General features: G+C 40.9%; 2 protein-coding genes across 13 annotated transcripts in view; one reads left to right on the forward strand and one right to left on the reverse strand.

The window, feature by feature from the left end:
• The window catches only part of MTUS1 (microtubule associated scaffold protein 1), a gene marked incomplete at both ends in the record, with an annotated part of 140,624 nt that extends 123,282 nt beyond the window's left edge, over window positions 1-17,342 (forward strand). For 9 of the 11 annotated variants that reach the window (XM_081045442.1, XM_081045447.1, XM_081045448.1 and 6 more), the window contains 7 exons: window positions 6,553-6,767; window positions 7,558-7,663; window positions 8,742-8,815; window positions 8,936-9,031; window positions 11,814-11,930; window positions 14,437-14,534; window positions 15,078-17,342. In XM_081045442.1, the coding sequence (XP_080901568.1) occupies window positions 6,553-6,767; window positions 7,558-7,663; window positions 8,742-8,815; window positions 8,936-9,031; window positions 11,814-11,930; window positions 14,437-14,534; window positions 15,078-15,291 (920 nt within the window). The remainder of the gene's footprint in view (window positions 1-6,552; window positions 6,768-7,557; window positions 7,664-8,741; window positions 8,816-8,935; window positions 9,032-11,813; window positions 11,931-14,436; window positions 14,535-15,077) is intronic. The other 2 variants (XM_081045452.1, XM_081045443.1) reach the window with 1 other exon arrangement.
• The window catches only part of PDGFRL (platelet derived growth factor receptor like), a 62,815-nt gene continuing 53,758 nt past the window's right edge, over window positions 16,777-25,833 (reverse strand). For both annotated transcript variants that reach the window (XM_081045455.1, XM_081045456.1), the window contains exons 4-6: window positions 24,080-24,373; window positions 19,946-20,085; window positions 16,777-18,457 (exon numbers count right to left, since the gene is read on the reverse strand). In XM_081045455.1, coding sequence (XP_080901581.1) covers window positions 18,269-18,457; window positions 19,946-20,085; window positions 24,080-24,373 — 623 coding nt within the window. In that variant the 3' untranslated portion in view covers window positions 16,777-18,268. The remainder of the gene's footprint in view (window positions 18,458-19,945; window positions 20,086-24,079; window positions 24,374-25,833) is intronic.

Consider the following 25,833-nt stretch of genomic DNA (forward strand, 5'->3'; position numbering starts at 1 on the left):
GGTCTGCCAAATTTCTTGGTCATGTGAAAAAGTAGTACCTTTATGGAAGCAAATCCCAGGGTAGATAGATGATCATTCCACAGACATTCTGTGAAGGCTTACTGTACAAAATATAATACTATGTATTTCACTTTATCCTCCCCAAACTATAAGGTTAGCAGAGCAGGTGGTATTTATTCCTTCCATGCATATCAAGAAACTGATATTCAGAAAGTTAGAAGTGCCTGGGATGGGATAATCTAGGTCCCTGCCCTTTTGTTGTTTCTGTAGCTACTGCCTCTCCACAAAGTAGCAATTTACTTTTTAGTATATGTGCTGCCTACGCGAGCACATCAATTTACTTTTTAAAGATGGCTCCTTGGTTACTATATTCCTAATCTGCAGATTAGACTCCAGGTTTTAAGAGAGGAACCGACAGTCACTTGACCTGGAAGTGTGTCATGGCTGGATTTCCCTTAATAGAATATTATGAAGTAATCACACTGCTATGGTAGAGGGTCGTATGCTCACTCATAGTTCTGGGGTAGGCGTACCTAAGATGTATGTTTGTCTCTCCCTTCCTTTTATACACTGTTGGCAGCATATTATATATGCTGTTCTGTACTTTGCTTTTCCTCTTAACATTTCTTAAATATCATTACAAAAAGAATTTCCTCAGTCTTTTTTTTAACAGCTGTCAATTAGGAAATTGTAAATTAGTAAATAACTGGAATTGCTGGGTCAGAAGGAATATGCAGAGAAAACACCAGACAAGCCCAAATTGAGGGATAGCCTATAAAATACCTCTCTCTTCAAAATTGTCAAGATTATGAAAACATGAAAGATACACAGATCAGAGAAGACCAAGGAGACATGACAACTAAATGCAGTATAGTATCTGAAATTGGATCCTGGAACAGGAAAAAAAGGACAAAGTTTGGAGTTGGGTTAATAACAGTGTACCTTATTGATTCCTCAGGTTTGACAAAATGTCTATGGTAATATGTTAACTTTAGGAGAAACTGAATGAGAGGTATCTGGGTACTCTCTGTTCTATCCTTGAATTTTTCTGAAAACCTAAAAAGATTCTAAAGTTAAAAGTTTATTCTTTAAAAAAAAGCATTAGTGGAAAACTTGGTAAAATCCAAATTAAGTCTGTTGTAGAGTCAATAGTATTGTTCCAGTGTTCAAACCTTGATTTTGGCAATTGTCCCATGATTATGTAACATGTTAACATTTGGGGAAGCTAGGTGAAGAGTATACAGGAACTCTCTGTACTCTGTACCTTTTCTATACCTCTACGTCATTCTACAATTTTTTAAAAAGAAACTGTTTACCCAAAGAAGTGTGTGCTATTGAAGAAAGAAATGAAGGTGCCCCTAAACTAAAAGCAGGTGCCTGAATTCCCCATTGGCAAGAGATTGTGAGAAGACCCAAAGCAGGCAAGTAAAGTTGGATGCAAGGCATCTCATTTCCCTCATAAATGGTGCAGAGAAGGGGTAGTCTGCTCAAGGAAGGGTGGGCACTCACCGCTGGCCTTCTGGGAGTATCTGGAGAGTGTGTGGGTGTGTCCAGTTGGGAACGAAGTCGCTTATTTTCTTGTTTGTCTTTTCTTTCTGTCACAATCTTTTTTTTGCCATCACAGAAATTTGCATGATCTTTCATGTGACCTTACCTCCCCAGTGTTATTTTTCCTTTTCTTTATGTTTTATGTCCAATTTGGATGAAATCACCTAAAAGTTGGGGAAATTCTGTTGCATATAACATCAAGAACAATAGTAGCAGAACGGGAAGATTTGAGGTGGATGTGTACAGTATGTGTGTGTGTGCACATACTGACATGTATGTGTGTGTGCAGTGTATCTTCGAATACTAGACAAGCGATGCTTCTTTTTAACTGTCACATTCTGTCATAGAACTCCAAACCTGTCTTTGAAGACTCGTCAAACATATTTTAATTGGTGGGCTTTTGCAAGGCTAGCAATAATAGTGACATTTATTGCATACTTACTCCAGTCAGGCTCTGGGCCAGCTGCTTCCCATGTATTATTTTATTTAATCCAGTAGGATTAAATATTATCTCCATTTAAAAAATGAGGAAATGGAGGCTGAGAAACTTTAAGGAATTTGCTCAAATCACATAGCAGATATATGGTGTGGCTGAGATATGAGCCTAAATATTCTAGCTCTATTCTATTAAGACATGTATTTATGTTCCTGAGAATTAAAATATTTGTGATTGTCTCATGATAGAACATGATACTCAAATAAAAATTAAGAAATCTGTAGTATTTCAAAAGAATATTAACAATTTAGGACCATGGCTATATAACGTTTTTTCTCTGCAAACAGTACATTTATCAATCACCAAGGGGAAATTAGTATGTACGAAATGGAAATAATAAAAATCTGACCTCTCCCTCTTAGGGAAGCCTGCCATGACTAATTAGGTAATGGCTTCATTTCTGATCCTCAGGGATAACTGCTAAAGGACCTGGGATGAATAGTTCTGCTTTTTCAAAGGTTATATTTGACTGTGACATTGGGCCTTTTCTAGATGGCATTCAAAGAATTATTTGAAAAGGAAAAATATCAAGCATTTCACCATTTCTGTCTTTTCCTTGCTCAGTTATCCACGTTTTAAACTGTCAGGGAGTATCTCTTGGTTTTTTTTTCCTGTTCTGTCATTGGCTTAGGATTCTCAGGCTTTGTTAACCTCAGAGTGAAAAATGTCAACTTCTAATCTGTAACATGGCCTTATGTTTTAGGGCTGATCTTATAAATGAGTTGGTTTCTGTCCGTCTTAATTCTGAAAACTGTGTTTCTCGCTTTAAGGTTGATTGCCGGACTTTTGCGGTTTTCCAATATGTGGAGGAAAGTTATAATCCATCAATTGTTCCACAGGCAGTGGCTTTTCGGTGCCCTTACTCACAGACATGCTTTTTACAATGATTAAAATACCAGGGACAAAAGAACTACTTTGTACTATGTGGATTTTGCATTCATGAAATAACTTCTTGAAAACAGTATCACCTAACACCATGTGAGCACTCCTTGCCTTATTACTTAAGTCTGAATTCTGAACAGTTTTGTTTGGTTTTGGCTTTGTTGGCTGTCTAATTTATTCAAAGTGACTGGAACTCTGGGGAATATGCAAGGAAGAGACGAGATTGAGAACAGGAGTAAGAGTCAGTAGAGGTTGCATTGGAAATCTCTCCTGAACTGTAATAAGTACAAGGAGGACTCCGTGACTAAAACCTGGGTTGACGTCCCCCCTCGCCCTCCACAGAGTGTGTCCCATCAACAGGAGCAACCTGAGGACCCCTGATACAATATTTACGTTTGTGTCCTTTAAAAAGTATTTTCACGAGTCTTTGTGCCAAATAAATGTTTCTTCCCAGCCCAGACCAATTAATTCAAAGTAAAGCCCTTTGTGTAAGTGATCATTTCAGCCCAGCTGTTCTCCGCCGCACACCAGGGTGGTAAACAGAACAAAGGTCCTTGCACAGCTGCAGGCTGATGTCACCCTTTGGGGCTGGGCGTGCACTCTGGGCTGTGGACAGCAGTAAAGCGCTGGCTCCCCACCCTGCCCCATCTCCCTGCCCCTCCTTCCCTCTGTCCTCCCTTCACCTCGCTCACAGTGGCAAGTTTCTGCACAGAAGCTCTTCTAGTTTTTGGTTCACTTAGACGTGGTTATCTGTGATATGAGCATTTGCATGGGCTGGGATCATGTTATTCCTTTTTTTTTTTTTTTTTTTAACTTTGCTGATATCTGGAAATCCAAGGGAATTAAGGGAAAAGGCTGTGGCCCCATATTTTATTTGTGTACTTTGTAAAGTTAGCAGAAGTTGAGGTTGTGTTTACTCCTTTGACTAACATTTTCTTCCTTGAATCATTTTTTTCTCCTTTGGTAAATAGTGCAGTAAGAGGAAAAGTGAATGTGAAAGGTGTGTTCTCTAGCAATCAACATAGCCATTATCTTTTACTAAATTATTTTAAAGGGGAAAAAAGTAACTTCCAAAGTTTAGTCCCAAAGGACTGAGTTTTCAGTGATATTCCATGTTGATGGCCTCTATAATCTCGCCTCCACCTACCTTTCGGGTCTTACCTCCAACTATTCTGCCTTGTGAATACTCTCGTTCCCAAGTCACACTATGTAGTCTCCCACCATTTCTCATGGTGGAACACAGTTTTCACTCTCAATACAGAATTATATCTATATCACAAGGCTATTATTTAAAAAGGAAAAGAAAATGAGTTTTGGTGAGGATGTGGAGACACTGGAACACTGTGTGCTGCTGGTGGAAATGTAAAATGGTACAGCAATTATGAAAACAGTGTGACAGTCCTCAAACAATAATACAAATACCATATGATCTAGCAGTTGCACTTCTGGGAAGAACTGGAAGTGGGGACTTGGACAGACATCTGTTACCCTCACGTTCATAGCAGCATTATTCACAATAGTCAGAAAAGGGAAGCAACCCCAGTGTCCATCGAAGGAAGAATGGAAAAGCAACATGCAGTTAATACCTAGAATAGAATATTTTCCAGCTTTAAAAGGACAAGGAATTCTGACACATGCTATGACATGGATGAACCTCGAAGACATGGTAAATGAAATAAGCCAGTCACAAAAGGACAAATACTATATGATTTCTCTTATGACTCCCTAGAGTAGTCAAATTCATAGAGACAGAAAGTAGGATGGTGGTTGTCAGGGCCTGAGGAGAAGGGGAAAGGAGAGAGATTGTTTAATTAATTGGGAGTTTTGGTTTGGGCAAAAACAAAGGTGGATGGATGGATGGATGGTGGTGATGGTTGCACAACAATGCGACAATGTGAATGTATTTAATAGAACAGAATTGTGCACTTAGAAATGATTAAAATAGTCAATTTTGCTATGTCTATTTTACAAAATTTTAAAAAGCTTTTTTTGTTTAATCTGCTGATCACCCTAGCTGAATATAAACCAGCTTGAGTGCGATTCCTTGAGCCCTTAGGTACTGCCTAGTATTATTGCTTCTCATATGTGTATGTCTTATCTTCTCAATTAGACGATGAGCCTGCTGAGGAGAGGCTCCATCTTGATTCTCAGTAGTTCCTGGCACAAGTGGCAGCTGCATGGGGTAGAAGGAACACAGGCTTTGGGTGCTGACAGAATCAGAATCCAAACTGCTTACTGCCATCCAGTCTTCTACCATTTACTAGCTAGCTATGTGCCCATGGTCAAATTAATTACCCTCTCTGTTGGTCTCCTTATGTATATTCATATTTAGAAATAAGGCTCTCACAGGATTTCTGTGAAGGTAAGATGAGATAACATGTGTGAGCTCCATTCTCGTGCCAGTAATTGAGTAGTAGTTTTTGGGTTTACTGTTAGCTCCTTTCCCTTTCAATAAACATTTGTGGGTTTATTTGAATTTTAAGGATTCTCTTTAGCAGACACTATTTTTTCCATTATTTCAATGTAGCCCATTTTATCTCTGAAAGAATACTGATATGGGACAAGTGACTGGTATTTCTACTACCACATGGCATGTTCCCAAGAAAACAAGTGACATCACTGCTAGAAATTCATCCCAGGAACCAGCGAATTCCATCCACATTACTTAGACTAATCATTGATCTCAACCATCCTTTTCTCTGTCCTAAAGCTATCTTCTTCCTTCTGTAATGCCTAAAATATATATTCCTTACCAAAATGGAAGTAAGGATGAATTTGGCAGACTCACTAATACCCATTTTATATTAGTCCATGGGCACTCTGGGATATTGAGAACTCAGGTGTCCTCCTGACAGGTACAATACCACTCTACTTACCTGTATTTAACACCAGGGAGGAGTCCAAAGTCAAGTTCCTGAGAAATGGTAGATATCTTCCAGGACTTATTATAGTTATACTGTGTGTTGGTAGGTATTTGTGTATGAGTTCTATCATGTGTTGTTGGGAATTCTGGTTTTGGTTGTGGTGGTGAAGAGTAGAATTCTCTGATTTTAAATTATATTTAATACGTTCATATTATGTTGTAGCTTTTAAAATGTGTTTTTCCTAAAGTTTTTATGCTTTGGTGATTTGTATTCAGTATATTCTAATTTTGTTTTTTATTAGTGTAGTTTTGAAATAACAAGCTGAAATCAACTCAAATTAAGTACAGACTTAAAACTCATTTGTTTTTTGTCTCTGATCATCCCTGCTCCTTCTGTGTATTAGTTTCTCCCCACTGGTTGGCTGTCCTTAGAGACATCTGGCCAATCAGGGCCTCTTCTCCTGTACTGATTGGTCACCATGTAAAAGAGTAATGTTCATTTGGGAACCTGGCTCTTCTCAAGGACTTCTCTTACTGCTTGCTAGACAGAGGTGTTTGTGTGTCTGTGTATGTGCACGCATGCACACTGCCAGAGACCATGTCTCCTTGTTCTTTTTTACTGTTCACTTCTAAACTATTGGTTTTGAAAATCTGGTCACCTAAGAACTGAGACTTACGGTGTTTATGCCTTCAGAATCATCACATCTGTGTATGAATGTTACAAAATTAAGACATTTAACTTATCTTTTTCATCTCTTTTCAGTCACTGCTTCAACCACCTGTGAGAAATTAGAAAAAGCCAGGAACGAGTTGCAAATCGCTTATGAAGGGTTTGTCCAGAAGCTAAATCAGCAGCACCAGACTGATCTAACAGAACTAGAGAATCGACTCAAAGAATTTTACACTGGGGAGTGTGAAAAGCTTCAGAACATTTACATTGAAGAAGCCGAGAAGTATAAAACTCAGTTGCAAGAGCAGGTCAGTTCCTCTGGAACCTGAGCATGTTCCTGGTCATGGCTGTTTATTTGAATTCTAATTGTTTGATGATCAACTTCCTGTCATGATCTTCTCTTTGTTGACCATCCCTTGATGAGCTTTGTTTTATTTAAATAAGTGTGAAGAATTTTTTTAATTACATTTTTCCTTATGATCAAAGCAATGTACATATGTTGAACAAAAGGGAAAAAAAAAGAAAGAAAATATTAAAAACAACTCCTTTTTCTTTCTACCTAGAATGAATCTCTTTTTGAGCATTCTGGTGTTGGGCTGCTAAACCACTGGTTTGCATTTCTTCTTTTTAAAAATGGCACTAGTTTAATAACCCATATTTTTCACTTATAGTATATCATAAGCCACTATTTAATTTCCTTGTTCCCTTTTTAAATCAGTTTTTTTTTCATTTCACAAATATTTACCAAGTGCCTACTGTATACCCTATGCTAGGGACTGAGGATAGAGGGGCCAACATGATGTGGAGCCTCTGTGGCCCTGTCACCGGGAAACAAATCCTCATTCCTTGTGATGGACTCAGCCATTTCCATCAGTGAGCCCGAGAGGGCTGTGTGTATGTGTTCCTGAGCTGGACGCAGTGGAGACCTGGGAGTGGCAAACCCAAGCTGGGTTGTTCTTTACATGCGATAGGTAGCCCTTCAACTTGAATGCAGTCTTATGTGGCAAGTTTCCGAATGCTGCTGCTTATTATTCCACTTAGGACATGTTATTTTACTGGGAAACTATTGTACTTTTTTTTTCTTTTCTTTTCTTACAGTTTGACAGCTTAAATGCTGCCCATGAAACTTCTAAGTTGGAAATTGAAGCTAGCCATTCAGAGAAAGTAGAATTGCTAAAGAAGGCCTACGACACCTCCCTTTCAGGCAAGAGCGCTTTTCTTCTATTGAAGTAGAATAAGACCTAATGGAACAGTGCGATATGTTTTAAAAGGGAAATGATTCATAACTTCCCTTTCCGGAGAATTCCCTGTGGCATTCAGTTTGGAGTGTTTTGGTTTCTTTTTGCATTGTTCAGTGTTACCAGATGCCCTTTTCCTTAAGGATGCAAATAATAGTTTGTGATAAATGACAGCATTTTAGGAAATAGGCGAACTTTTAAAGAACACAAAGGGCTTTCAGGTAATAGTTGTACTTTCGCACTTTAGGTCCTGGGAGTTGTTAGTTTAGCTCCTGGCCGCAGTATGAGAGCCACACTAGGCACTGTTGCTCGCCAACCCTCTTGCACACGGCACTGCTATGAAATGTAGATTTCACGTTGTTAAATAAAGAATCTTTTAAATTATTTCATCATGGTTGGAACAGTTCAAGTAGAAGGAACAGAATAAGAAGCCATTTCATTCAGGAAATAATTGGCTGCGTAGCTAAAGTTGTGACACTGAACGCCTTGTATCCTACAGAGAAGCGTGTGATGTGGGGTAAAAACCGGCTGTGTGACTTTTGGCAAAGGCCTTTCTCATCAGAAAAATAGAGTTGTTGTGTGAAGTCCAAGATGACAACACATGAAAGTGACTGGCCCAGGGTAGACATTTAGAACACATGATTTCTCTTCCTGCTAGAAATGGGTTTAATTTTAGATTTCTGTTTGGTTCATGAAGTGCAAATGGAAAAGAACACGGGAGAGTCTGCAGGCCAGGGTTTGAGGCACTCCCCTGAGAAGTCTGCCCTGTGTTCCCACGTGCTGGGGACTGCCTGGTCTCTTGTCCTCTGTGGGCCTCAGTGTTCCCAGCAATAAGATGGGAGTATCTGCCTTACTCACTTTATAATCTGAGAGTGGCTAAATCTGAGAGTGGCTAATCTGAGAGTGGATTAATTTATATAAAAGCATCATACAAATATAAAGTAAGTCATATTGCTTCATAATCACCTCTTACATCTATGTGCTTTAACAACTACAGAATACAGTGATTTCATAGGATGTTCAAAAAACATTATTTCTTTACAGAAATCAAGAAAAGCCATGAATTAGAAAAGAAATCACTTGAGGATTTGCTTTATGAAAAGCAGGAATCCCTAGAGGTGGGTAAATCTCAATACCAAAAAAACAAAACAAAATCATCATTCTTGAGGTTTGTGTGGTTTTGGTATGTTTCTGGTGTCTGCTTGTTAACTTACATTCCACATTTCATTGTGTTTTAGAAACAAATCAGTGATCTGAAGAGTGAAAATGAGGCTTTAAATGAAAAGTTGAAATCAGAAGAACAAAAAAGAATATCAAGAGAGAAAGCAAATTTAGTAAGTTATTTGTGATCCTGTATAACTACTAAGCTTTTCTTCTGCTTAGCTGCCTTTTAGAGTCAATTAATATTCAGCAGCCAGAGAAATAACGGATTTGGAATCCTTTGCATATCTTGCAGTATGCTCTTTAAACAATATAGAAAAGCTTCTTTGTTTATTGGTGTCTTTTTTTAAATCCTAAAAAAACTGATTTGCAGATGAAGTTAAATATACCGGGGGTGCCAACAAAATGTACACAAGTGAACACTTTGGTCAGTGTTGCTCCAGCAGTAGTTCACCGTAATCAGAAGTGTCTGGACACTGATGGTAACCACTTTGAGCACCTCTTGTAATTGCAGAAGTCAAACATGACTTGTATTCATCTTTTGTTATTGGTATATATTGAGTATTACAATTTTAATAGGTTTTTTCCTTTCTTAAAATGTGTATACATATTGTTGGCACCCTGTGTGTATTGCAAGTGGTCTAAGCTAATACCTACAGGAAGACAAGAAAGTTATCAATTAGGGTCAGGGTTTTATTTGAAAACTTCACCTTTTTAATTTAACTGCTGTATTGAGATATAATCTATATACCTTTTAAAATGTACAATTCAGTGGTTTTAGTATATATTCACAAAGTTGTGCATTGGTCACCAGTATCTAATTCCAGAACATTTTTATCATTCCAAATGAAACCTTGTACTCATTAGCAGTCACTCCCCATTTCCCCCCCAAAGCCCCAACCCTAGGGAGCTACCAGACTATTTTTCTGTCCCTATGGATTTGCCTCTTCTGGACATTTCATAAATGGAATCGTGCTGTATGTGGTCCTTTGTGTCTGGCTTCTTTCACATAGCTTATGTTTTCAAGGGTCACATGTATAGGTACTTCATTCCTTTTTATGGCTGAACAGTATTTCATTGTATGGATGACTCTCATTTTTGAAAGGTACAAATTTCTCTTGTAAGTTCAACTTTCTCTTGTAACTTGTATCCTTACTCCCCAACCCCACCCCTTTGAGAAAAAAAAAACAACACTGTTGTTACTGCTTCTGTTTCTAGTACCACCGTTCCATATATTGGTGCCTTGAGATTGCAGAAGCAAAGCTTTTTTTGCAACTTAAAATCTGTTGCCAGCTCATGAAGTACATATGTGAGCTCTCAGTGAGCCCTTTTGCTGATAACCTCATTGGGAGACTCTCTAGACATTTGAATACAATTAGATGAGGTCATTCAGTGAAACTTAAAAGCTATTTATTCTGGAAGATTCTTAGAAAGAATAGTGATTTCAAAAAAACCTAGACTTAACCTGCAGAAGGTAAACCTTACAATGGTCTGGGTTACAGATTTTAAAGCACTTCCTGAGAGTCAGTGGCTTTTGGAAAACTAAGAAGGAAACAGATTGAGGAGAGCAGGACTATCTCATGCCTCCCCTCTGTCTAGGCACGTGAGGTTGTAGGGAAACAAAGCACATATGAGAGTAAGGGAGAAAGGGTCAGGCTGGCAGGGGAGGAGGAAAAAGTGCAGTGGGAACAAGTCTGTAAATGTTCTAATTTTAAAAATTGATAGTAAAGTATGCTGTTTTAACAAAAAAATGAGTTAGGATAAAAAATAATATATGTAAAAGGATAACAGCATAACAAACGTAAGAAATATCTGGAAGAAGCCTGCAGTAAGAGTCCCTGCCCCAGTACTTCCAGCTCCAGTCCGTTCCCCGAGCAGCTCGCTTGAGCTGGGGAACCTGTAGTCTCCTTCTGTGAAGTGAGAGGTCTGCTGAAGTAGTCCCCAAGGGCCCACTTCCCGATTCTCCCTACGGACTGGTCCAGAGTATTAACCACTCCCCGGGAGGATGGTATTGATCTTCTGCACCACTGCTGCTTTTCTAAAAAATCACCTCATTAAACATCTGAGCAGTAGATCTTGTGCTGTTCATTTGTATCATACATTTCGGATGGTTCACTTGAACTTCCATACATTAAGGAGTCGAGAAATTAGTGTTGGGCTCTAAGAAGGTATTTCCCCTTATACAATTGTTTATTTTGGATAGACTCTTAGTTGTGCATGTGCTATATGCCACATAGGTGTCAGGATGTCACAAAATAAAATGATAGGGTGTTATGGCTGCCGTAGAAGGTTGGCCAGGCCAACATAGTCCCATCATAATAAAAATCCAAAAGACGCACAACATTGTCATTTTGTTGTTTTCCAGAGAGCCCTATATATTGGGGGTGACAAAAAGAAATGTACACACGTGACTTTTGTTATCGGTATATATCGAGTATTACAATTTTAAGTTTTTTCCTTTCTTAAAATGTGTATACATTTTTTTTTTTTGGCACCCTCTGTATGTACTGCCTTTTCATTCCTGATCAGTTACTGACTTTGGTAAGAGAGCACTGTTATTCCTTTTTCTCCCTCCACACACCAGTAAAAGAACTTGGAATTGCCTGATCTCTAGCCAGAGTTCTGTTGTGTATCGTAAGCAATGGTTTTTCTCCAACTTCCTGTAAAATATTTGATGCTACGACATTTTTTCCATTAAGTTACTGATAATTAAGTGAAATGTTTGCTTTCAAATATGAAATGTTTTATTTCATTCTTATAACCAACAACTTAGAGGTTAAAGTTATCCTAACTTTTTTTTCACCTTTCGTTGAAACTCCTCTAAGAAGGTGGAAGTCTCTTGCTTCTTCTTGCTTGTCTAATTCCTAAATCTAATCAAAGATTATTTATATTGAGGATTTGAATTATGCGATTGTTTAATGATCAGTCAGAGACAAAGCCTGCCGTCTTTTCCAGAAAAACCCTCAGATCATGTATCTGGAGCAAGAGTTAGAAAGCCTGAAAGCTGTGTTGGAGATCAAGAATGAGAAGTTGCACCAGCAGGATGCCCAGTTAATGAAAATGGAGAAGCTGGTAGGTTTCTGTCAGAGCCCCCCCAATAGAATAGTGTCCGTGAAATAGGACCTGGGTTTTAGCTGCTACTGAAAGCTATTTGGAAATACACAGAAGGTAAAAGAGATTATATTTTCTTTTCTACATTTGCTTAAGGCTTGTTCATTGCTGCCTTCTGGAATATGTTTTATTTTTCCAAGGAACATGTGAAAAGCATCATTTGCTTCTTGGAAAAACCACTCCAAAGAAAGCAGGCTACCATTTCAGGGGTCTGTGAATCTTCCCCTGCACAAGAAGAATTTTAAAATAATGTGAAATCAGGGCTTTAAAATATCACCAACTCTGGGTAGACTTTGTAGGCCCAAAACAGTTGGGTATGTAAATTAATCACCTGGGAGCAATTTAATCTTGCCATCTAAATTTTTCATCTTGTTTCTTGCGAATTAGAATGTGATAAAAGAATTGTGCTTTAATAAAAATCCAGTTGGACAAATAGCAAGCACTATGGAAAATATGAAGTTGAGTCTGCAGCCTGTAGGACAGAAAACTGATGTTAACTGTGACAAGTCTGTCCAGAACTACGTGTTTGAGCAGCATGCCCAATGTTCTGTTGAGTCTTGGCCCAGCCCTGGAACACAGCTGCTACTCGCCAGGAGTCGCATCAAGTAGGCAGCATTTGGCAAGGACCTAAGTGATCCCAGCCACTGTGGTACTTTGCTTGACTCTGCCTGCTGCCTTGCACTGCTTGGCCCTTCTCCCCCCAGTTATGAATGACTGATTGTTGAGTAAGTGCCTCATTCGAACCCAAACCAGCCCTGGACCATAGAGAGCATGGAGGTTACTCTGTTTGCTTTTTTTTGTTTCGGTACTTGGTTTGGTTTCCTCTAGGATCTATGACCTCTTTATTGAGGGAGGTAAGGGCTACGCTGCAATATGAATGTATAGGCACTTTGAAGTACCAGGATTTTTTTTTTTTTTTAAGGCATGAAAGGAATTCATGGTTTGTGAATGGGCCCAATCTAGTATATACACCAGTCCCTGCCTAAGGAGTCTGATAACTGCTAATCTGGCCCTCAGTGCTGCCTCAGATAATCCTGTTACTAACTGGTTGCCCCAGGTACCACTCCTGCATCAACTTTTCAAAACAGCATGTGCAGAAAGAACACTGCTGTAAAATTACCAGCACATTTTAATTTTTGTTGATCCATAAATATTTCTGTCTCTTGCCCTGCCCAAGAGGTTATCATGATATAAGTCAGCACTGTATTACATATATAGAAAAGAATGGGTTGATATAATGACAGGTAAACCCACTGTCACCCACTTATTTGTAAACTCCAAGTCTTTGTAGAAAGCAAGGAGGCTTTCTCAGTATGAAAACTAACTCTGCCACTAATTAGCTCTGTGACATCTCCAGGGCTGGGCTAGTTTTCTCTTCTATACAATGAGGAATTGGAAAAGATAATTGTCCAAGATAATTTTAAGGCCAGTTACTGCTATGATTACTGAAAATTCCAAGGCCCCCTTTTTCTTACACCCTAGTTTCATTTTTTGGTAAAGTTATTTCACTTGATTGGCTTGTCCTGAGCATTTTCTAAATAGGATATATTAAGAACAATAGGACTCTAAAAGTCATAATCAGATTAGTTACATGCTACAATGACAAGGATTTAGAATTAATTCTGACAGAGCTGTGATGTCACCTCCTAAGCAAGTAATAAAAGCTTACCTTTAGAAAGTGAGCTGGGATGTAATCAGCTCTTCATCATGTTAAGTGATTAAATGTCTTCAGGGATTTTATCCTTTAATCTCTCAGCTGATCAATTTGTTTTCCTTGAAAGTTTAGCCTGGGCAGGCCAGCAAGAGAACAAATACATCTTTAAATGAACCGAGGGAGGCTTTCTTTAAGTGTCACTTCTCTCATTTGAAGCTCCACAGCTTTGTGAATTGCTGCTTTGTGTGGCCCCTCAGAGGTAAATGCTAAAGAGGAACTAGGAAACCGTGTTTAAGGCCCTATTAAACATTGCCCAGAGCTGTGAACTGTTGGCTTTAGGAGTTTTCATCAAATGTGGATTTTTTTTTTTTTTTTGGCTTGCAAAATTGAAAGCTATGATGCTCTTGACAAACACAGCCTCTCTAGCTGTTGTTTTTATTTTACCACCTTGAAACTGAAAGACACACAACCCAGTTATCCATTGCAGGACACCAGTTCTCAAGGAAGTTCTAAACAGGGTGTGACCTGGAACAAATTAGTTACCCTCTGGTGTGTCAGTTTTCAAGTGGCTCTTGAAAACTAACATAAATTTAAAAAAATACATTGAAAAATATTGTACCTACATGCTCTGCTTTGCTGCTTTACATACTATTTTTCAGTGTGACAACGTATAGATATTTCAATATGCAATTAAACTTTCATTAATTAAATCTCTCTAAAGGGTACTCATATCAGGAATGTGCCTTAGGAAATAAGGGGCTTTAGTTACCTATTTTTTCATGTATAATTGTTGGCTTTCTTGTTTCTGCCAAGGTGGACAACAACACAGCGTTGGTTGACAAATTGAAGCGATTCCAGCAGGAGAATGAGGAATTAAAAGCTCGGATGGACAAGCACATGGCCATTTCAAGGTAAAAATAACTGTTTTTCCAATCTCCTCCCTTCCTCGGACATCGAATGTTACTTTACCACACTCCACCCATGCACCTCCTGGAAATGTAATTAAAGAGGGTGGTTAAAGAGGTACTGATTTATATCGGGAAAAGCTGATGGTAGCACTTCACGCTTTTACCTGGACTAAACACTGAGACCTAAGCAGGCCGGCCTTCCCCGTGGCCCCTGGCTTACTGACACTGAAAATACTTTCAGAGAAAGAGCATCAGGAGACCAAGTAGGAAACAGCCCCCAACATAAGACAGTCACAAGAAATGCACAATACCTGTGGCAGTGTCACTCAGCCTACTGTGAAATTGCCCCCAAAACGTAGCTTTGTTTTGGCTCCTGCTCATATTTCCAGGGTTTCTCAGCTGGCCAAGTAGCTCTATGCAGGGCTCCCTTTTATTCCAAAGGGGTCATTTTACTGGACTTGCAAATTTAAAATGGTAAGGAAATTTTTTCAATTTTTCTTTATAACTCAGATCCACGGGGCTTCTGGTTCTTTTTTTGTCTTTAAGGCAACTTTCCACCGAGCAGGCTGTTCTGCAGGAGTCACTGGAGAAGGAGTCAAAAGTCAACAAGCGACTCTCCATGGAAAACGAGGAGCTGCTGTGGAAGCTGCACAACGGGGACTTGTGCAGCCCCAAGAGGTCTCCCACGTCTCCCGCTATCCCCTTCCAGTCGCCAAGGAATTCGGGCTCCTTCCCCAGCCCCAACGTTTCACCCAGATGACGCTCTCTGAAAGTGGAGAAGACTGTCTGAAAGCGTTTCTACAGGTCTGCAGTACTGACCCTAACCGTGGTCATGGGAGCAAGAGCTACGTTAGCGAACGTGTAATTACCGCACTTGAACTGGAAAGTCTCCACCCTCCGCATCGGCTCCGTCTGAGACTGGAACTCTGGGGGAAGGTCTGAGTCAGTCCAAGAGACTCCTCCCAAACGATCTGCACAAAGCACTTAAAGAATAAGAAGGTGAAGGTCTTGTTCATTGCCTTTTTCACGTAAGCATATGGGGAAAAACTCTCAGGGTTTTCTTAAGATAAAGATTTATAACCTTTATAATGTTCTTCACCACAGACACCTTCTTGTAATGTTTATTTTGGGGACGTGTGAATGAAATGGATGTAAGGGAGTGTCCTGTGTCTGATGCTGCCTCCTTTGCTGTGTATTGAAAGTCAAAAGCTGAATATGTGCTAATCAGATAAGTCAATGTATGCATTTCTGCAAAAAGCCATAGAAGAAAGAGCAGTAGTTGCTTGAATTAGGATTCTCTACCACCCACTCCGCCTCGCCCTTTGACACAGGGGAAAGAAAATGACAGGAAAAGCTTTGACTTCTCCATGTCTGTGCAGTCTTTCAGTGTTCAGCCACATCAGTAGATACCAGCGAGATTTGTTTTTCTGTAGAATTTTAACTTTCCCACGTGAACCTAACATTTTACTACAATCCATTTTCTCAGGCTATGAGCAAATGTAGAACCCTAAGTTTTCTAAAAATCTGTATAAAGAAAAGGGACAGAAGCAATGGATTACTTCTGCCTTACTTTTACCTTGACCTAAGCTATCCTCACACACTTAAACCGTCTTCTCTCATTTTTCTCATTTCCTCCTCCCTTTCCTTCCTCACCCAGCCAGAGCTGCAAAAGCAAACCTCCTACCTCCTACCTAGTTTTCTCTGGGACAAGGATAATGGAATATGCTTTTCCCAAGCCAGCTCATCTTCAAGGTGCTGAAATCACTTTCCAAAAAAACTATGGCCTGGATTGATAGTACAGATTTTCAGAAACCCTAGAGGGAATAAAGAATAAAAATCATTGGCTGGTAGAACTAAGAAAAGTAGGCTTCAGTGCTTATTGTTGAATAGGAGTACCTTGATCAAACCAGGGATGCAGTATTTAATCGAAGAAAACAGTCTGAGAAGATAATGCTAAGTTTCCATGTACCCTTGGAGGAATCCTTCTGTCCTTGGGAAGGTAGAAAGCCACCTGACGAGAGCAAATGTGGCTTCCACAACTCTCCTCCATGTTGCATTTCAATTTCTTTTCAAAATTTCACTTACCTCCTCTCTCAATTCTAATACTTTGGGAAAGTGGAAGAACTATGGCTTTTTCTCCATCTCCCTGCATGTGTTAACATTGTGATGTCAGTATTTACTAATCTGTGTTGCTGATGGCTGTACAAATAACCCCTGTAGTAAGAACAGATTCAGGAAACTAGAGGTGGATATTTGATTCATCATTTACATGTACACTACATAGCAAATTGATAGTCATGATGCATGATTTTTTATTAGCAATTGTGTCTGAAGTCTAAACTTCAGTAGTTTATTATATATGTAACTTCCTTGTTTGCTTCTGATAAATGGGAACGTAGGTTCACTGCCACCTCCTGGAATATCTCTCTGCTTACCCTTTCAAGTTATTCTCAATGCCATTAGCCAAAGTTGGGTTTGCCATCCATCCCCTCGAATGGTAAATCTTGTGCTGTTCCCTGCTCTCTTCCATACCATTTAGGTGTCTGGGGAAATCAATCTTACACAATTAGTATAAAATGTCTTCAGAGAACGCCAGACAACTGGAGAGAAGATAGGAAACAAAACAGAGAACTTTAAGATTTTTTTTCAAACCAAATGTTTCATGTAGGATGCAAAATGTTGGCACGTCATAAAAATATGGTTGTGTAAACAGCTGTAGTTGTGCTCAGTTTGTAGTGATGGAAAGTGTATTTTTACTTTGATCAAATAAATAATGCTGGAATATTCAATATAAGAATTGGAACCTGTGACATACTTCATTCTCCAAAGTGGTCTTCATTCTATAGCCCTTCTGTAGCACAGGAGTTGACATCACGTCTCCTCCTAAGCTATTGCCCAGGAATTTCCAATGCAACCACACAATTGGTCATGGGCTAAAATTGGGCTCACAGAGCTAAGCTTCTCTTTCCTAAATTCAAAGTTGTGTGTTTTGGAGAAATAACCTTTTACTGGTTTTAACAATTTCTGCTCTATAAGGTAACAAAATTGGAACTATGGTCTAAATGTTTTTGAAGATGGTAAAAAAAAGTCTAAACGAAGTTGAATCTTTCTAGACCTGTGCACCTATTTTATATTGAAAGTTAAACTTTTAAAAATATATGCTGGAGATCTTATTGACTATACTGATCTAGAACTAGTACTTCTGAGTGCAGCAATTTTTTTTTTAAAGCAAGGTGCTATGACTTTCTGATACCTTCATATCATAGTTCATATATAGTTGAACTTTATATTGTTACATTTTTAGATTCTTGTGTAGTATTATTAAATCAAATAGAATGTTAGGTATTAACCCAAACATTACTGCCACTAAGTCCTTCTGGATGTACTTCAAGCCAATCTAAAACATGAGCACTTAGCCTATTTTTTATTTTTTACAAAATGTTGCTTGTTTAATAGAAATGATTATATAAAGTTGTTTACATATATGCTTTCTTAGTATAAAAACCAGAAATGCATATATGTAGCTAAGCAATCAAAATACATGCTTTCTGTCAGAGGAGTTAACACTCCTGTTAGACCAGATGACTTCCGTTTAGTTTGGATGTCTCGGTCTTACTCACAAGGCAGGGGTTGGGGCTCGACATCAGCCTCTGGCAAAGCACTAGTCGCAAGAACGCCAAAGCTGGTTGTGTACACAAATGGGCTTTCCATCAGTCCATTATACTTCATTTTCCAAGTCAGGAAAACTCAACAGTGGTAGCTACTGTAGTCTGTCCTCGGAGATTCTGGGCAGTGCAAATGTAATATCCTGCATCAATGGTCTCAAAGTCTTCGACTGTCATGACGCTCTGGGAGATTCTTGTGGTGTGTCCAAGCCCTCTGTGGATCAGCCTCCAAGTGTCTTGAATCGTCACGGGTCTTTCATCCTGTTTAATGACATCCACATGGACTCAAGCACAACTGAGAAGCTGCTACTAACAGCTTCCATTCCCCCAGCGCTGCTGAGCGTTCCTTTCGGAGTGTAAAACACATGCTCATAAAAGACTATTTGGTATGCGTAGCTCATGGATGCTTTCACGCTGTATAATCATTTTAGACTGCATTGTTTTTCAAAGCAGAGTCTTGGATTTCATTATGCAGTTTGACTCTCTCTTACCGCCCTTCTCTTTGGTAAGTTTCTATTTGATATAAGATTGATTCTTTTGAACGTCCAAGAATAGAGAAATGGTATTGGGCATAAAAACATGGACAAAATTTTTCACTGTTCTCTTCTACGTCACCCACTTATATCCTCTCGCTCAGTGGTTTTTATTCACAGAACTTATAGTCAAAAAGAGCCCAAAGCACTCAACTCTAGCTATGTAAATGAATCAAAGCTCCCAGTTATTCAGATTTGGAAGAGAGAGAAGTATGATTAGTAAAATGTGCCATCGGACTCCAGTGGGAGAAAAGTTGTACCAAGGATGGATAATGTGATGTCCTAGATGACATAACTCCCTATTTCCAGAAAGTCAGATGGTCACTTTCAGATGCTTCATCCAAATTTGGTGATAAGAGCATAGTGCCTTCTGGATTCGTTAAAAATAACTAACATAGTATTACTATATTAATCCCCTTTCTGCTCATGAAATAATTGGCAATGTAAAAAATTAAAAAATCCCTATTGAAAATCATTAATGCCCTCTAACGGTGACAAGTGTTTAAAAACAAGTACCAGGATTCTGGAAAATACTATTCTCCAGGCAGGTATTTTCCACCAATCACAGCCCTCAAGTCAGAAGTGTATTGGCTACTGAGAACATCTCAAGAGGCCAAATCTCTTCTGGCAACAAAGGGATTATTCCATGTTTGAAGCAAAGCTGTTTATTTTAGTGAGCAGAACATGCACAGAGGCTAAATGAGCTGTAGTCGCTTTTATGGGAAGTCTATTTTAAAATAATCTCTGGCCTCACAGCACCTTTTTGACAGTGCCTGCGTTTCTATGCCCACTTCGTGAATGTCTGCTCAGAGCTCCACGCCACAGGGCACAATGTGTATGGAGAACACGCCGAAGGAGGTTAAATTGTGCTCCAATCAACCCAGAATTAAAACTGAAGATTGAGGTTGGGAGTGGAGAATGGGGGTGGCCCCCTGCTTTCCCTTTCAAGCCCCTGTCTCCTCTTATTTAAGGGTTATGAAGAAAAATCACATATGAAGAGGGTACACTGAGTGAATTGCCTAATGGAACCAAGTCACCTTTTTCCCTATTAAAAAAAAAAAGCCTTTTGTAAAAGTACTGAAACATCATAAAGCAAGCCAGCCAGCCCCAGCCCTTACCATAGCGCACACATTTCTTGCACTTAAGTTATTGTCTTTCTCACTGGGAGACAACCCTGAGTGAAAACAAGTGGCTGAGTCTAGGGTCTGGTGCTTACCTTCTGCCCTGGATAGATCCACCTGAATTCCACCTCCACATCAGGCTCCCCTAGGACACTGCAGAGGACACTGATGTCATCCCCACTTTTCACTTTGTTTGAAGATGCCAAGATGCTTGTTGATGGGGGTCCACTGGGAACTGGAAGTAAGCAGGAGCCAGGGAAAGTGAGATGGGATTCTTGAGTATGACATTCAAGACAAACCTACAGACACATTCTTTGCTTTGGACAGATATGTAACATTTCTACCTTTTTTATAGCTTCCAATTAACAACGGACCTCTATCCTACCACTTTCTTTGAAGCCTTCTCTCTCTCTCTACTTGCCAGTACAGAATGACTGGCAAGAATCATCCAGAACTCCCCAGGTCCAGCCATGACACTTGTAATTAGGAGAGGAAGCTAAAAGGTCTCCAGGGGTTCCTATGAAGGGAATGAAGTTGAAGGAAAAGAAGGTACTTGGGGGAGAGAACAAGCAGAATGTAGAGAGGGCAACCACATAGGTGGAGGGGAACAGGTGGGTGTGTGTCTGTTCATCCTCAGAAAGAAGAGGCGAACGTCTATATCTAATGAGAAAGAGGTTTACAGGAAGGGCACGAGGGCTACATATGTTTGCAGTCTCAGCACTGCAGAAACAAATTTCTTCACTGTGGTCAGGTCACTCAACAAATACTTGTGACAGCAGCCTTGAGCAAGGCGACATGCTAGGAGGTAGGACCACAGTATGGGATGAGACACGTGATCTCTGAGCCCAATAAGCCTGGAATCCAGAGGGAGAGGCAGACATTAAGCAAGTAATTGTGTGGTTAATTTAAACGGAGTTGTGTTAAGAACTATGAGAAGCCCAGAGTGCACTGGAAGTTCAGAATAGTCTGAGAAGCAGGAAACTTCCTTGAGGTAGCAATGTTTGATCTAGAATCTGAAGGGAGAGCTTAACAGGCATGGAAGGAGATGGGGGAGGAACCAGCTGATGGGGAATGACAGTGCCAAAGCCCCCACCATGAGGTGGAAGAAAGCAGAGCAGGCAGCTGAGCAAGGGCAGAGGTTGGCCAGGCAAGGCCTTTAAGGCCACGGGGGAAATTTTGACCTTGGTTCTAGGAAAAGTGGGAACCCACTGAACGGTTTTGATTGGCATTATAATCAGCTACAGTGTGGAAGAGAGGAAAGGTGGATGTAGGGGAGATCAGCTGGAAAAGCATTCAGATTAACCCAAGGAAGAGATGATAGTTTGGACTCTTTTTGCAGTGAGGATGAAGAGAAATAGCAGGAGTTGAAAGTGATTTAATAGAAAAGGTAAAAAGGAGTAGGAGGAGATGGGAGTTTCAGGTGGACTCCCAGTCTTGGCGCTGCGTACTGGGTGACCGCATCACCATTGGAGACAAGGAAAGCTGAAGAACCAGGCCAGGGGAGAAGATCGGGAATGCAGGGAAGGGCCCGTGAAGCATCTAAACACAGATACTAGGTAGGCAGTTGGTTACATGAAGCTGGCACTCCCAGATCTGGGCCACATAGATTCAATTAGAAGTTACAGTGAACAGATACGCAGCAGGGCATGGATGTGGCTGAAACCACGCAGGAGAACAAGGAATGAGATAGAAGGGGTCCTGGGGAGCTCCGAACATTCACAAGCTGGGAGAGGCAAAGACCTGACAAGGCAGAATAAGAAAGTTGGGGGGAAAAGAGGACAAAATGAGGCCAGGAAGAGGGGTTTCATGCAGGCGAGGTGGAATCTAGTAGGATGAGGACAGAAATGTGCTGCTGGATTGAATGGCCTGGGGCCCTGACACCCTTGCTTTTGGGTGGAGCACAGGGGAAGACAGATGAGCATGTGGGAGGGAAGGAAATGAAAACAAGGAACAGGGAGAGCTCTTTCAGGGCGGTTGGAATTGATGGGAAAAAGAGATGGCCTTAGCCGAGGGCTGAGGTTGGTCAAGGAGGGTTGTGAGGGATATTTGGTAACGGTGTGTTGGTGCCGTGGCCTAGTGAATGAGTCCAGGGCTGAGAACCAGAAATATTAAAGAGTCTGAGTTCTCATCTCAGAATGGCTAGCTCCTGGGGCCACTCATCCTGCCACAGGGCTGCCCAAGTAGCACTACTGCTGGAGAACGGACTCTACCCCCCACACAGGCCTCTTAGCCCGGTCACATAAGAATTCTGAGAGAGAGAAAGGTTATCGTTGAGGCACTATAGTGCATGAAGAGGAACCATTTCCTCTACCGACGCACAGGGGCTGCTGAGGGGGGCTTTCTTGCCTGAAGTTGGAAGGGAAGCTCAAGGGGATCATTTGTCAAGGAAGGGGAGGCCACATGTCCTTCGGCAGCAGAGATCTGATTGCTGCCTGGGCTGGAGAGCACTGGGAAGAAGGGATGGCATGGGAGGAAGAGCTGCCAGGAGGACAAGGGCCTTGGACTAAGTCCCCACTATACATTCTGGTTCCCACATGCTCCAGAGTCGGGATTTGAGTGACATAGAAATGTCAATGCCATAGCCTTTCTGAGACCACACTCCAGCTGGGAGCGAAGAGATGAAACCAGACTGTGGAGGCCCTTAGCTGAGGGTCCAGAGGATGAGGCTGAATCTCAGGGGTGTATGGTACCAAGAGGGCTGCTTAGGGGTGAGTTCCTTATCATCCATGACAAGGTGTTGGAGCCATCATCTGTCCCCACATTTTTCATGAAGAGGCCAGGTCAGCATTTATTATCTGGAGCAACTGCCTCTGGGCTGCAGCCTCTCCCTTTCTGCCCCCAGCCTAGCACCAGAGGAAGGAGGGGAGCCAGCCGTCTCCCACCCTACTCCCTCACTCCAGCTGCTGGAGTCACCAGTGTAGCCGGCAGGCTGGTGGGGAGAGCAAGAGTGGGCTTTATGTCAAATGTGGGGTTAAAGATTTTATGTGGACAGTCTTAGAAAGGGGATAAGACTATCTTCCTAATCCAAAGAGCCTGTTGGATGTGGAATTGGACTGAGATATCATTAATGGACCTCACTACTTTTAAAAAAGGAGGCAGGATTGATGGAAGTTCCTGAACAAAAGAAAGTGTTTCATGTATGAAACCACTGAATTGAAACTCCTCACTAAAATGGTCATATTAAAAAAATAGTTCCATGTTTAATGGAGAGATATGAGCCTATTTCAATTCTGTCAAGAAGAAAGCAGTGAGGCCAACTGGCAGAGAATAAATTTACACACCCATGGGATTTTCCAAGCAGCCTTCAGCATGGAGAAAAGGTACAGTTATGTTCATTTAGGATGGTGTTTTCCTGGACAGGTGGAAGGAGAATACAGAAAAACAAGGAGTTCAGGGCATTGGCAGAGAGCATTGAAACCATGAGCCCTGGACTCTAAACTGGGTGGGCTGGGGCAGGCAGAGAATGTAGGGAATGTGGAGAGTAGAGGGTGGATGTGAGGGTTGGTGCAGAAGGAATCACTGAAGAATCGGGGGAGGTATGAGGCTGTGGTTCAAGTCGGAGGTCTGACTCAGTGACTGCTAAGTCAGAGCAGTGGTGGTTGCTGGCTTGTTAAAGTTATGACTGAGGGAGGGCTGTCTGAGGTGGAGTGGATGAAGCTGTCAGTGAACCAGGCCAATCAGTTCCAACCCAGAAAATGGAGGGATGAAGAGGACAATGAGCCCATTAGGGGCGTGATAAGAAAAAAGATGAGAAAGCTGATATAGCCACGAGCTACATGTCTCTGAAGAGCAGAGGTTCCTAACAGAGGGTGAAAGAGAATCAGGAAGTGGGAATGAGTGCAAGAAGGACACCAAATCCACCTCCTGACCTTGACATGGGAAAGGGATGGTGCCCTGAGAAGACAGTCTATTTGGGTTCAGAGAGGATGTTCTCATCTGAGACAATGTTCTAAGAAGAGTCTGGGGATTTTGGAGAATTGCTGATTAGTCATACAGAGGCAGTACCAGACTGAATGCTGGATGGATTTGGAGAGAAGGGAGTCAAGGAATGTTGGGTCAGGGTCACAGACAAGGAAGTAGAGCATTTTAGAAATGGCAGTCCCTTAAAGAAGCCTTTAAGAACCTCATTCTGTGTCTCCTAATTTCCATCCATACTTGGGAACAGCAATACCTGATACAGACCAGCTGGAAGCAACAAAAATCTAGGCACTGGTAGGAAGCAGGCTTACCTTCAGCGTAGAGGAGTTGGTACTTGACAGAGATCTGAGACTTGCCCCCAGCCTCTGCCTTGCAGTAGACTACCCCCTGGTGGTCAGAATGAGGTTGCAGATACACAAAGCCTCTCTTCATGTCATAAACAATGTCTGTTCCATTGGCGGGGATTTCCTTGGCCGGGAACTCCCTATGGAGAGTGACTTTGGCTGACAGGACGGTCACTCGACAAGGAACCACCGCCTGTCTGTCCGGGTTCAAGTAGACAACGTCAAAGTAACTGGGAGAAGGTACAAAAAGTTCTCCTTTCTCTGCAAAGGAAAAGACACAGGCTTATTTATTCTGTAGAAGCAAGGTATGAGCACTTTATGGATTCTTGCATTCAGGGCACAAAGATGAGAGGGGACCGGACTATACTCAGAATACTGAGTCCTTATGAATAGAAAGTGTCATTTTTTAAAATGGTTTTTCTTTGGGGGAAGAAGGATGTTATTTCCCATCTTTTTAAAGGAAACAAAATAGGTTTTCGTTCGAGCCCAGATCAGGACCATGGATTATCCCACTGAGGAAGCAGGTTAGGAGACTGATTTCCTTATGTTAAGAGCAGTTTAAAAACCTATAAACAACTGTTGTGTCTCGAGAAATTAGCCCCATAGCTTATGCTTAGTAACTGCCTGTCCCAGCACAGCAGAGATCCACTGAGAAGCCCCGTCCAGTGAGGGGCTGGCATCCTCACAGCCCAGAGGACCTCCTTCCTGCAAAGGTCAATGGAAAGCGAGTCGAGTAGAAACAGATGAGGAACTCACTATCTCAGATTCTGAGCTGGGCTGGGCTGGGCTGCCACTGGGCTAGGGACCTTCAGCCTGTTTCCTCTAAAGGGACCTTCAGCCTGTTTCCTCCTGTTTCCTCTAAAATCACTCTGTGTTCTTTAAGCTCTAGATGATGGTATTTTTATCTTACAGAAACGAGGACTGGTTTACCCATACTTTAGTACAGTGAAAGGAATCTGGGTTGGGTTTTTTTGGGAGGAGGATTTGGTTTTGGCATGGCACATTAAATCCTTTGTTTTGTATTCTGTGAGCGAATTATAGTAACTGCTAAGAGAAATCTTTTAATCAAACCCCAACATCTGTTACATTGTTTCCTATATTTTTCCTTCAATGTTCCTGAAACAACCAACTATTCTTGGCTTTCTCCTTCACTACCCTTCTTTGTGCCCTAGTTGTATGATATGTTAGGGTAGGAAAAGAATTTCTGGACACACCATCAAATGTCTTTATGGGGTAAAAGTTCTTCGGTAATGAGTACAAGCTCAGTAACATGGAGGTTATTCCTCCTGGCTCTGACTGAGATCAGGAAAGAGTATGTCATGGCTCAGTTACCTCTATATTTTGCAGCATTATGTATCAGGCTGGGTGATGCATGCCGCTTCATGATAAGCTGACTTTCAGACTTAGACAAGGGGCACCTCTGTCAATGTTGTAGCCAAGGGCCCTGCGTTCACAAAGAGGAAGTCTGTATGGCCTTGGATATGTCACTTTCTCTGTGCTTCCACATTCCCATTTATAAAGAGAAGAATCCTTTTTGTAGAATATTAGTATTAAAGATTTAAAGCAAAAACATTGAAGGAATTTATGATTGCAAGATTTAGCAACAACTTTTAAGGTTTTGTAGAGGAAACAGAACCAATGAGCAAAGCCAGCAGAATAACAATCTGAATTTCAGAACACAAAAATATGGTCTTACTTCTTGTACTAAAATAATAGGTGCT

The sequence above is a fragment of the Rhinolophus hipposideros genome (assembly GCF_964194185.1).
Source record: "Rhinolophus hipposideros genome assembly, chromosome: 4".
In the NCBI taxonomy this organism is placed as follows: Eukaryota; Metazoa; Chordata; class Mammalia; order Chiroptera; family Rhinolophidae; genus Rhinolophus; species Rhinolophus hipposideros.